The sequence below is a fragment of the Mastomys coucha genome, unplaced genomic scaffold (genome assembly GCF_008632895.1).
Source record: "Mastomys coucha isolate ucsf_1 unplaced genomic scaffold, UCSF_Mcou_1 pScaffold6, whole genome shotgun sequence".
NCBI lineage: Eukaryota > Metazoa > Chordata > Mammalia > Rodentia > Muridae > Mastomys > Mastomys coucha.
In genome coordinates, this window is record NW_022196912.1 from 99,125,121 (window position 1) to 99,137,472 (window position 12,352).

The 12,352-nt window shown below is 45.0% G+C and overlaps 2 protein-coding genes across 4 annotated transcripts in view; one reads left to right on the forward strand and one right to left on the reverse strand.

Annotated features, from left to right (window-relative positions):
• Positions 1-2,707, forward strand: part of Dnal1 (dynein axonemal light chain 1) — a 26,785-nt gene extending 24,078 nt beyond the window's left edge. For all 3 annotated transcript variants that reach the window (XM_031356176.1, XM_031356177.1, XM_031356178.1), the window contains one exon: positions 1,362-2,707. In XM_031356176.1, the coding sequence (XP_031212036.1) occupies positions 1,362-1,402 (41 nt within the window). In that variant the 3' untranslated portion in view covers positions 1,403-2,707. The remainder of the gene's footprint in view (positions 1-1,361) is intronic.
• A 7,319-nt stretch (positions 2,708-10,026) lies between these two features.
• Pnma1 (PNMA family member 1) lies at positions 10,027-12,144 on the reverse strand. The gene has a single exon (XM_031357765.1). The coding sequence runs from the start codon at positions 11,533-11,535 to the stop codon at positions 10,474-10,476; it is 1,062 nt and encodes a 353-aa protein (XP_031213625.1). The 5' UTR covers positions 11,536-12,144; the 3' UTR covers positions 10,027-10,473.
• Between the last annotated feature and the right edge of the window lie 208 nt (positions 12,145-12,352).

Below are 12,352 nucleotides of genomic sequence, written 5' to 3' on the forward strand. Positions count from 1 at the left end.
TTGAAAATGCTGTCTTTTTTCCCCTGGATGGTTTTAGCTCCTTTGTCAAAGATTAAGTGACCATAGGTACGTGTGTTCATTTCTGGGTCTTCAGTTCAGTTCCATTGATCTACCTGCCTGTCACTGTACCAATACCATGCAGTTTTTATCACAATTGCTCTATAGTACAGCTTAAGATCCGGCTAAGATTCTCTTCTTAAATAAATCACAAGTATTCATTTCCTCCTATTGGCGTTAAAAACCAGGGCCAGAATTCCCCCATCCCAGAACCCCTGCATCCCTCTCCTGCCATCCTTGGGATGTACCTTTCTACTCTGAGAAGAATCATTACCACCTTCACATTATCCTGTGCCTCTGCACTAACCGATTCTTCCCAGTGTTCTAAGTTTTTCAGAGACAAAAGCAAGTATGTTTGTGGTCTCCTTTTGTGTTTCATTCTGTCCCTAAAACAACCATGCCCATGCTCACTTGCCCAGTTGACTGAAGGAAGAATGGAAAATATGCAGCGCTGGCAGCAGTGGTGATGGTGATCACTGTACTGTGTCAGATACTTTCCATGCCCCTTTATCACTTACTTGCATTGGCACTCATATCCAAACTAGAGAACTTAGGCGCTCATCCTTCACAACACACTGTCAGGACAATAGATGCATCTGCTTCACTTGTTGGGGACCACTAAGTTTAAATGCTTTCAACGTGTGTAATCATCCCCATAATCAGGAAAATGACCATGGGCTGGGATGGTGGCTCAGTGCTCAGATGCTGGCCTTACACAATAAGTCCTTCATAAGGGCTTGAGTTTGATCCCCAAAGTTCATGTAAAAAAGCCAGGTGCCATAGTGCAAGCTTGTAGTCACACAGATGAACATGCACATGTGCATACGCAACATGATGAACACAATACAAGGTTTCTTGTGCTCTTTGTACTCCCTCATTGCTTCTCCCCACTCAGTCTCTGACCTTCTGTCTATCTCTAGATCAGTCTACTTCAGAGTTTTAACTGAGCCATGCTAAATGTTTCCCTTTCTCCCCTGAAGAGACATACCTAGGCCTAAAATGACATGGCACAGTTATAATCATGAGGCCAGTTTCCAAGGTAATAGCAATGTGCTAGCTCTAACACACAGGCTGTTTTTGTGAGCCTTTAAATGATAGTAGTTAGAGTTGCATAGACGAAGTGAAATCCTTCCCTAATCCTAAGAGTGAAACAAGCCAGGTATGGTGGTGCACACCTTTAATCCCACTACTCAGGAGACAGGCAGATGGATCTCTGACTTCAAGGCTAGCTTGGTCTACATAGAGTTCTAGGACAGCCTAGAAAAAGGAAGAGACCAGAAATAATTTTTTTTTTATAATTTTAGGTACTCCAGTAATTAAGGAGGATGAAGAAGAGGAAAGCTAAGGCTGTACTTTCCATTTTGTGTTAATTTATTTAAATGTTATGAGAAAAATAGATAAGTTTTGTATAATTGTCTATTTTAAAGATTTTGTGGGGCAGAGTTCTTAAGATAAAACACATCTCTCACTTTCATCCTTAAAAAAAAAACCATTCAGTGTTTCTCCTTAAACTAGTACCACCAGCTTTAGTCCAGTCCACCTTCGGAAACTACAAATGTCCTGGGTTTTTCCAGTCACATATGTCAGTTGTCTCCTAGGATTTATAGATCAATCATTTTTAACAGGAAAGGGACCTGTTATTTGTACTCAGTTGCTTAGTATTTTTTAGCCCAGGCATTTTAAAGATAGATTTTCCCATTCATAGAAGGTTGAGACCCTTATAATTCAGAAGCACAAATGCAACACCCCATTGCTTCAGAAGCAGCGTGGTGGTAGGACACATTCCCATTAGAACACAGCGGCACCGAGACGCAGGAGTCCAATGCCTAATTGGAAACCTTGGTCAGAAGAGGAAGAATGGCTGTCTTGGAGTCTTCTTAACTCATGGTCTATTTTCTTCCTTTTCCAAAAATGTGTGCACTGTCAACTGGAATTTAGGTTGTGCTACATGGATGGCTGCTTAAGTCATTGTGTACAACCAGACACCCCATGGTCCCCATCAGTGGCTAAGGCAACTGGCAGGATTACCCCTTGATAGTACTGCAGCTACAGCAGCTCTTGTGGACTTTGCTTTACGCAGATTTTTAAAAATAATTTCTCATGTGTTTAAAGCAGTAGTCAATAGTCCTACATATCTACCCTTGAGATTTCTAAAACCTTTACCCTAATGATTTACCCAGATGCCCTTTGCTTTATAGTTATAAGGGCACACACTTACAGACTGAATTTGGTACCTATAAATAAATGGAACAGTATTTCAAAATTTATTTTTGAAAGGATCTAAGTGAAACAGCCTTTAAAGTGTATCATGTAAGTGCTATGGAGGAAAGAGAAAGGTGTTTTGGGGTGGACCCCAGGCAAATGGCAATATGTAGTAGATTGTCTCCTGTGGAACACTGTAGGTGTCTAAACCTCAGACCTGCAAAGCAATAGTTAAGTGTGAAGATTATAATTTATCATGTAAGAAGAATATTCTGAAAGATATAAAATGTCATCAGCACCAGATGAAGTCTCTAGTGGGCCAAGATAGAATCATTGACTGATTGCAGAGAAGTAGTCAGGAACCACTGCCAAATTGTGCCTAAAGTCTCAGCCAGAGGCTGCCGACTCTTATCCCTGAAAGTTATCACAGGGAAGGGGGCAGGATCCTTTTTTTAAAAAAAATGATTACATAGGTAGTCTTGGTTTGAGAACTCAAGCTATCATTTCAGTAAAATGACTCGATTTCTGTAAGAGTCCAGCTGGTCAGGAGGGACCGCTGCTTTGACAATCAATTCTGAATCCATACAAGGATGCTTGTGAGCTGGAGAGCCAGCTCAGAGGCTGAGACCGCCTGTTGCTCAGGACCGTGTGGAGGCTCACAGCCTCCTGGAGCCCCAGGGGATCTAATGTCCTACACAGACATACGTGGAGGCAACACACTAAATACAGAATATTCCTTATAGTGCTCCTTTTTAGCTTTTATGGTAGGAAGAAACTTTACCCTGACTGGCTTAAATGTTCAAAACCATTGGCATTTCTCTTCTGAGCAACAGTGGTGAGACTTCCACGGTGGTGCAGAAGCCTCTAAGCTGAGGGGACACCGTTGTGGTTGCTTGTAGTTTACACAGGTGAGCCCTGCTCCAGCTGATGCTGTGCCTCCCGGGGTAGCTGGGAGTGAGGATGGGAAGTGGATGGCTTCAGACTGGCTCTGTGAAGTGACTTACAGATGTGTGTCTGTTTCCAAATTCTGTAGTTGGGAAACACCCACCCCTCCCCCATTTCTCAATGTCTTTTAATCACTGGTGGTTCTCAGAGATGTGCAAGGTGCTTTTCTGTGTCCATTTCACACACACACACACACACACACACACACACACACATACACACACACAAACCATTTTCAGCTCCTCATCACAAATATTGGAATGACTTAGATGCATCGCTGTTCCTGGAATTAAAGCCAAAATGCACTCACTTTGAAAGTGGAAGGCCAGCCTGGTCTACAGAGCAAGTTCCAGAATAGCCAAGGCCACACAGAGAAACCCTGTCTTAAAAACACAAAACCAAAAGAAAATTGGGGGTGGGGAGAAGGAAGGAAAGAAAGGAGGAAAGAAAAGGAAAGAAAGGAGGGAAAGGAAGGAAGGAATTGGGGCTGAGTACATGAGAAAGTTAAGGTTGTCCTCCCCGCTCACTCTAATGAATCCTGAAGTCTTCTTTTATTGCTAAAAATGTAGTTGAGGAAGATGGGGCTTATGCCATTCAGACTGGAGGTGGGGCCAACTTGGAATAGACGCTTTCTGTGATCATTTGAACTTCTAGTATTATAATGATAGGGTGCAGGGACAGCCCAGTATTTTAATTTTTCACCATCAATATGATGTTGGTATGTTAGAATTCTCCTTCCTATGTTTCCTAATTCTGAGCTAATGGCCATATTACCTAGCTAGACTTTGCAAGGAAGGCCCCATACTCCCTGCTTACTGCACCAGAGATCCTCAGTGTGGGTACTGTTTACATTTAGGACTGTGGGACTCACTCTCAGAGCCTCAGTGTGGGGCTGTGCACTGTATGCAGTCTAGCTGCATCCCTGTCTTTTATTCCCTAGATGTCAGGAGCTCCTCTCCAGTTATGGTAACAAAAGATGGCTGCAAGCATTGCCCACTGAGCCCTGGAGCAGGTGGGACAGCCAAATTCTCTAGATAAGAGCCAGTGTCTCCTGTCCCAGTATTCCTCTGTACAGGCTGTTCACCTTCAGTCTGTAGTCCGTGCATTATTGTGAGAGATGGTGACATTTTACCATCATAGTTGGAGCTGACCAGATATGTTGCCCTTTGATGCAATGTTCAGTTTCATGTTCCCCACACAGCCTTAGAAGCTCAGGCCTAGAAACTGTAACTTCTGTCTGTAGGATTTCAACTTGAGTTTCTTGTCCCCTGCTCACATTAGGACAATGGTTGATCACTTAATCTACCTCTGTCACTGTCAACAGAACTCAACTTTACGATAGATTTTGTTTTGTCTCTAAAGTTTAATGTTTGGATTATACTTTGGAAAGTGTGTCATCCTGAACAGACTGTTCTGTAGACCGTGTCAGTCATTAAGTCTAGACTGTGTTGTATTGAGTTGCTCACACCTGAAGTTAGCTGGTACAGGTGTCCAGTGTCACTGACCAGAAGGGCGCTGACTGCTCAGTGACTTGGGATGCTTCTGGGGCTGCCCTAAGTGTGGCTCTGCAGTGGACGTTTCTTGTTGATAGGTGTTTGTCACGGGTCTGAAAGCAGGAAAGGGAGCAATGGAAATAACTCTGTCATTGGCTCAGAGTTGGTGACATAGAAAATGGGGGAATCTTTTACCTGGGCTATTTTGGTTTTTTGGTTTTTTGAGGTCAAAACGAACCAACCAAGCAAACAAACAAAAGCAGTTAGCCAGCCTAGAAAGTTTGCATTTAACCATTCACTTTGAAAAATGGATGAGGAGTTATTGTCTCTGACTGAGGTAGTTGTTCACAGTTCACTGAGACTGTAAACGGTAGTGCATGGGTAAGGGGAGAAAACCTGTCCTTCCCACAGTCAGCCTCAGATGCTCATGGGCTTCGTGTGGGCCGAGAGTGAGTCTGCGAATAAAGAAGCGACAGTCAGTGCAGCAGTCGGGCTGTGTGTGACAGCTGAGTAGGCCGTAGGCCTTTATCCCTACCTCGGGTGAAAAGTATAAGTGTAGAACAGAGTTGCATCAATAGTCACTCAACTTTTAGAATTCCATGTTTGTGTCTCTATGCCTGCCTTTTGTTCATCTGTAACTGTAAGAAAGGAAACAGACAGGAAAAACTAGACTTCTAGCCTGATAGAAATTGGTTCACTGAACATGTGAGAAATTCTAATTGGATTCTCATTGATTTCCCATATTAGGCAGATTATAAAGGACTCACACAACCAATTATGATCTGACAAATTTAAAAGAAGGAAGAGAGAATAAACTATTTTTAAAATAGCTTTGCACTTTAAAATTATGAGTGTGGCTCATGGGAATGCACACAGAAGTCCAGACTCAGACGTCAGCCTTTGTCCATAAGCGGCATTGCTGTCTGTCTTCATGGTCACTTAGGACTTTGCCTTTCTCATTTGGGTTGTATCCAAGGCCATCCCTCTGGGAGGGTGGGAAATAGCTTTTCTCTTCAGAATAGAAACTTTGGTTTGGTTTAGTTTGGTTTTGGTTTTTCAAGACAGGCTTTCCCAGGATGTCCTGGAACTTACTCTGTATGTAGACCAGGTTGGCCTCAAAGGCAGAGATCCACCTGCCTCTGCATCCCTAGTGCTGGAGTTAAAGGCGTGTACCACCACCGCCTGGCCCGTATCTAGATTTAAAAATTTCATTTTATTGTTGGCTACTTTACATGGTAGGTCTCCAATCAATGGGAGACCTTGCCTGTGAGGCTGTTGCCGAGTGGGACCACTCCTGTCAGTGGCCAGTGGAGAGCAGAAGACAACACACAGTCCACCTGCTTCTCCCAGGTTGTTGTTCATGACCAAGAGCATCATTCTCAAAGCTTTGACTTCTAGAACCGTGTTCATTCTGAAGAACATTTTAACATCTGTTAATGCTTTGGTAATAATCTTTTATACACAGGACTTTTGTAGCATGACTTTATGACTAAACTTATTGTGCATTAAATTATTTAGTAATATTGAGTTTCTGAATGTTATTTTGTGAAACTTGTTTTAAAATAGTAATAAATCATGTTATTTTATAAAAAAAAAAAAAGTCCTTTTGTTACTATGTTCTAGTTAATATAGAGTAACTCCCATGATATTTGATTTCTGAAGCAATTCAGCTTTTGAGTAGAGTCCATGCATGTGGTAACAGGGTAACAGGGCCAGAGACATGTGGTGGAGAGACATTTTTTTGTTTTGTTTTGTTTTTTCTCTGCATAGCCCTGGCTGTCCTGGAACTCACTCTGTAGACCAGGCTGGCCTCGAACTCAGAAATCTGCCTGCCTCTGCCTCCCAAGTGCTGGGATTAAAGGCATGTGCCACCACTGCCTAGCTGTGAAGAGACACTTAACTCAGATGGACTGATGACTGATTGATTGATTGATTGAGGCAAGGTCTCAGGTGTAGCCCTAGTTGACCTAGAACTCACTCTGTAGACCAGGCTGTTCTCAAACACAGAGATCTGCCTGCTTCTGCCTCCCAAGTGCTGGGATTAAAGGTGTGCGCAACACCCAGCTGAACCAATCTCTGCTAATTTCTTCCTCACTTAGCCCCAGTAAGAATGTCCTTTGCTGACTTTCTAACTCCCCCCGCCATTGTGTGTCCACTGGAGAGAGTGTTCCCACAGTCAGCAAGCATTTCTGCACTTGACCATCCCTAGTAAAGGTAAGCTGAGAGACCTGAGAAGCAGGGTAACCCCACAGGATTAGGAGTACATACATTTGCCAGTGTATAGCCTGTGCTGTCAGTCAAAATGTAATAAAACTGCCATGCAGCTTCTACGATCCCACTGGTCTTTGAATATCTTTCCAAAAAAACAGAATTTAAAAGTTTTTGAGCTTATAGAGAGAACAAACCAAATCATAGTTACTTTTAATTCACTGTTTTCGTGCTCAAAGGATGTGTGTCATTCAGCATCTTAGGAGACTGAGGCAGAGTCTAGGCAAGTTCAAGAATAGCCTAGGCTACAGAGGAAACTCACCTCAGAAAGACTGAGGATCCGGGAATGTACACATGCTTTGTATTACATATGGATGTAGGGCACGCAGATACGCACAGTTCTTATATTTAATTAAATAGTAAAATACTTTTCCTCATAGGATTCAATCTATCAGCCACATAAAGAAAGTATTCTAAATATGTTGGCACAAGCCTATATACCACCAGCACTAGGGAGGATGAGTCAGGAGATTATCAGTTCAAAGCCAGCCTCAGCTACGTAGCAAGTTATAGGACAGCTTCCGTTGTACAGTGTGAGACTTCTAAAACAACCAACTCAATGGGCGGGCTTGCCATACAGTGGTGAAGTACTTGACCTGCATGCATGTGGTATTAGGATTAGCAACTCCTTGTTGCTGAAGAAAACAATCTAACAACCACTGAGCTGAGGTTGTGTTGGCAGGACAGCATGGGCTGGTGAGGTGGCACAGCATGTAAAGGCTGTTCCCATCAAGCTGCCAACCTGAGTTTGATTCCCCCAGACCTTCATGGTGGAAGGAGAGAGCTGATGCCTACAAGTTGTCCTGTGTCCTCCACATGTTTTTGCCTATAATCAAAACATGTACTTTGTTCCTATGTGAAGCCAAGGACGCCGACAACATGAAAAATGCAGACTCCGTCCTTGTTTTTAAGAACATATATCTAAGTGAGTGTGGTTGGTTAGCATGTGATAGCAGAATTCAAGCTTGTATAAAAGTGTAAGAAGTTGAATCTTATGTTGAGGGACCCACGTGGTAGGAGGAGAAAATGGATTCCTGCAAGCTGTCCTTGACTTCCGTATTCATACCATAACATGTACACCAACATACACACACACAATATTTTAAAAAGAAAAATCTAGAAGAACAGGTAAGAACAGTAGCATCCACAAGCTAACCATCACAATTAAAAACAGCACCAGAGTCCTGTCACCCCACTCTCTGCCCGAGTTGGTAATATACTGGTGTTCCCATGAGGCAGAACTTAGAGATAGACAGTCCACATTACACCAGCTCTAGTCTTAAACCCTAAAAGAAAATTTCATGGCATTTCCAGATTTACCCAAGAGCTCAGAAGTGGGCGTCTGCAGTCACTGGAACTTATAAAATGGCTGCTGGGAGACAAATACCGTGCACACAAGTGACTGGACCATTGTTACTGCACCGAAACACTGTTAGTCACACAATGACTTTAAAACAGAAAGGTTGCTAGGTAAACTAAGCCCCAATTCAATTTTTTTGTCAAATCTTATAGAAACATATCTTTTCCATCATTATCACTTGTCTTGAGGAAGTCATGTGAAAATTGAACCCACTGAAAGATAGGTGTGGTAGTGTCTGCCTAGAATCCCAGCCCCAGGAGGGAGGCACATGTTTAAGAGTAGCAGGGTGGGCTGGCGAGATGGGCTTAGCGGGTAAGAGCACTGACTGTTCTTCCAAAGGTCCTGAGGGTAAGAGCACTGACTGTTCTTCCAAAGGTCCTGAGTTCAAATCCCAGCAACCACATGCTGGCTCACAACCACCCTTAATGAGATCTGATGCCTTCTTCTGGTGCCCTCTTCTGTGTATAATAAATAAATCTTGAAAAAAAGGGGGGGGGCTGGTGAGATGGCTCAGTGGTTAAGAGCATCAACTGCTCTTCCAAAGGTCCTGAGTTCAAATCCCAATAACCACATGGTGGCTCACAACAACCCATAATGAGATCTGACACCCTCTTCAGCTACAGTGAATTATGCTGGAGTGGGGCTGGCAAAGGTCCTGAGTTCAATTTCCAGCAGCCACACATTATAGCTCATGGCCATCTGTACAGCTACAGTATACTCATACACACAAAATAAATAAAAATAAATAATAAAAAAGAGTAGTAGGGCTGCAGAGATGGCTCAGTGGGTAAGAGCGCCAACTGCTTTTCTGAAGGTCCTGAGTTCAAATCACAACAACCACATGGAGGCTCACAACCATCCGTAATGAGATCTGATGCCCTCTTCTGGAGTGTCTGAAGACAGCTACAGTGTACTTACATATAATAAATAAATCTTTGAAAAAATTAGAAATTAAAAAAAAAAAGAGTAGTAGTCCATGCTACATGGTGAGACTGTATAGGTGTAGTGGCTCATACCTGTAATCCCAAGACTGCTGCAAGTTTGAGGCCAGCCTGGGCTACAGAGTGAATTTCAGGCCAGCCTCAGCTACAGAGTGGGACTGTGACAAAACAACCAAGGAACCACCCAACCAAGATGTGTAGGTGACTGCAAGGGGGTAATTTTTTTTTTTTACATGAGCAAAAGACCTTGTTAGAAAAACATACAGGGCTAAAGTACACTGAAAAATTTTATACGCGTCAGGAAAAAACAAGAATTTTCAAATTTTTATTTGTATACATCTATTCAATAACTTCAAACTTAGAACCTGTAGCATCCACATGACCAATAATTAAAAGACAAATCTTTGAAGTGGGGGAAGTGTAGCTTGTCCGTGGCCACTCCTCCTAGGACTTCTGTCTGTCTTCCACTGTGAAGAATTGATTGTGTAGCTCTATAAAAGCCTTTAACCCCAGCACTTGGGAGGCAGAGGCAGGCAGATTTCTGAGTTCGAGGCCAGCCTGGTCTACAGAGTGAGTTCCAGGACAGCCAGGGCTACACAGAGAAACCCTGTCTCGAAAAACCAAAAAAAAAAAAAAAAAAAAAAAAAAAAAAAAAAAAGCACGTTTTCTCTAACACGATACTTTTAGTCTGAGGATCCTTTTCAGGGAAACTGATTCCAGTGTTGAGCCATGAGGAATTAGAAATCCACATTTTCCAAGATGAGTAATATCATCTAATAGAATCACATTCTTTCCATCGATATAAACTAGGAACAATTTACAGTAAAACTATCCACAGTGTTAGTAACAAATACAAGAGTCTGTACTTGTATTTGAGTTTGGTCCAGCCTGTGAACCAGGCACATACTTAGCATCCGAACTTGCAGCTTCGCAACCATCTTGACAGGAAGTGTCACAGCTTCACAGAGATGTTCCCAGGAGGGCTGGCATCAAGCATTCACTTTAGGCAGTATGAACCACTTTCACTGCTGCAGCTCCTGCCAATTACACAATTCTGTGAATGTTACAGAAATATGCGGCCTCGCTTTCCTATCCCATCCCTCAGAAAACAAAACAGAACCGGGAGGAGGCTGGGTGTTTACTTTGAGTGGCAGGCTGACTAAAAACTTCACAGGGTTATCAAAGGCAGCCTGGCCAATCCTGGGCCTCAGAAGTGCCCCTCTAGGCCTAGCTGCAAGAGGGCGGCCTCAGCCTCCTCCTCCTCCTCTTTGGCTTCCTCCTCTCGAATCTGCACCAGTAACTGGAAGAGGTTGGGTGCGGGCCCTTCCGCAACCCCGGCCAGCCACAACTGTCTTCGGAGGGCCCCGCTGTGGTTGGCCCCAGCGATGACTTGCTCCAGGCGAGCCTGGTTCACGTTATCTTTATCAATGGCCCCCTTGTCCACTACCTTCTGCAGCAAAGGCTCCAGACGGATGACATAAGAAGATAACTTTTCTCCTGGGTTCTGGTAAGTGTTCAGAAATCTGACCTGTGCATCTCTAGAGCTCTCCACACTCCCAAACACCTGCTCAAGGGCCTTCAGGCATTCCGCGGTGGTTATGGCAGGGTTGTTGGTCTTGAGGATGCGGATGACATCAGCAGCAGGGCCTCTCAAACTCTCCATCAATCGCCGTCTCTTTTCTATATCCGACACCTGCCATTCCTCTATGACTTCATTTGAGTGCTCCAGCCAGGAATCAAAGGTCTCCTCGCCAGACCCGGGAATGTCCCTCCCGGAGAACAATGTCAGCTTCTTATACCATATGGACTCAACAAGAGGTTGAATAACATTATCCAAAATATAGTTGAGCATCTCTGCTGGCATTTCCGGGCCTGGAGCTGGGGCAGGGTTCTGAAACCCAAGCACACGAGCAACATCTTGCACGGTCCACCCTTCCCTAGCTAGAAAGAGATGCAGCCTTTCTAAAAATTCCGCGTCGGAAGTGGGGGGCTTAAACACCACTTTCCAGAGCCCACCTTTGCCTGGCATCTCCCTGGGGATCAGGGAGTAATCCACTGCCCCAGTGAGCTCTAACAAGGCCGCTTTGGCATTTTCTTCCCTCCAGAACATTCTCCCCAGTACTTGATAGGATACCTGGGGCATCGCAGCTCGGAGGGTCTCTTCGATTTCGGTCTCATCACAGTTCATGGGGATCCCCCAGACCAACAGAGCTCTCTGTGAGTTCACATCCATTCCCCTGCACCAGTCTTCCAATAGTGTCATAGCCATTTCGCCCAACTATTAAGAGTGCCAGTTCTACAGACACTGCTTGGGCTGGCTCACGGTGCTATAGGCCTAGCACATGCTCTCCTACCCGGGTAGGCCAGGGGGCGACAAGCTTCAAGCAACCACAATTACCAAAAGACGTCCCTTCCGGGTCCCAAGTCAGTGCCGGGAGCCACGGGACACTCCGCCTATCACTCGAATGTCACCCCCTTTGGTCCGGGCAGGGTGAACTGGCTGCAGGTGTGCCTGGCGCTTAAAGAGAGAGGGCAAGGTGGGCTCAGGGCAGCTGGCACCGCACGGGGCGGGAGATGGCTGGGTGCGGATGCGGGGCGTGGCAGCTCCTCCCACCTCTCCCCGCCACGCAGACGGGCTGAGGGTCAGCGAGGCCGTGGCTTGGCTACGTAGGGGAGAGGCAGCCCTCCGAGCACCGGGGACCGAGGCGTCAGGAAGCACGGAAGGAGGGAGGAACCAGGCTGGAGGCAGCTCTGCTCAGCGCCTATGGTCCCGCGCTCCTGCAACGGCCGCCTTGCAGCTGCAGTGGAGGGCGGAACCGGTCCGTTCGCCTCCCCCAGTGTCACCGTGACAACTGTGACCATGACGACGCGAGATGCGCGGGCTCCAGAGGATCTGGCGGTTGCTATGGTGCCAAGAAGGGGGTTGAGGAGTCTATTCTATGACGGCGCATTTCTGTTTACACCCCCTGCCCCGGCCTCGTACTTCCCAGATTCTTTCCTAACAATATTGCTAAGCATGTTTTATTTAATTTTGCCGTGGACTTAAGTTGGCCTTATAGATACGCAACCACCACGATGGACTTGTC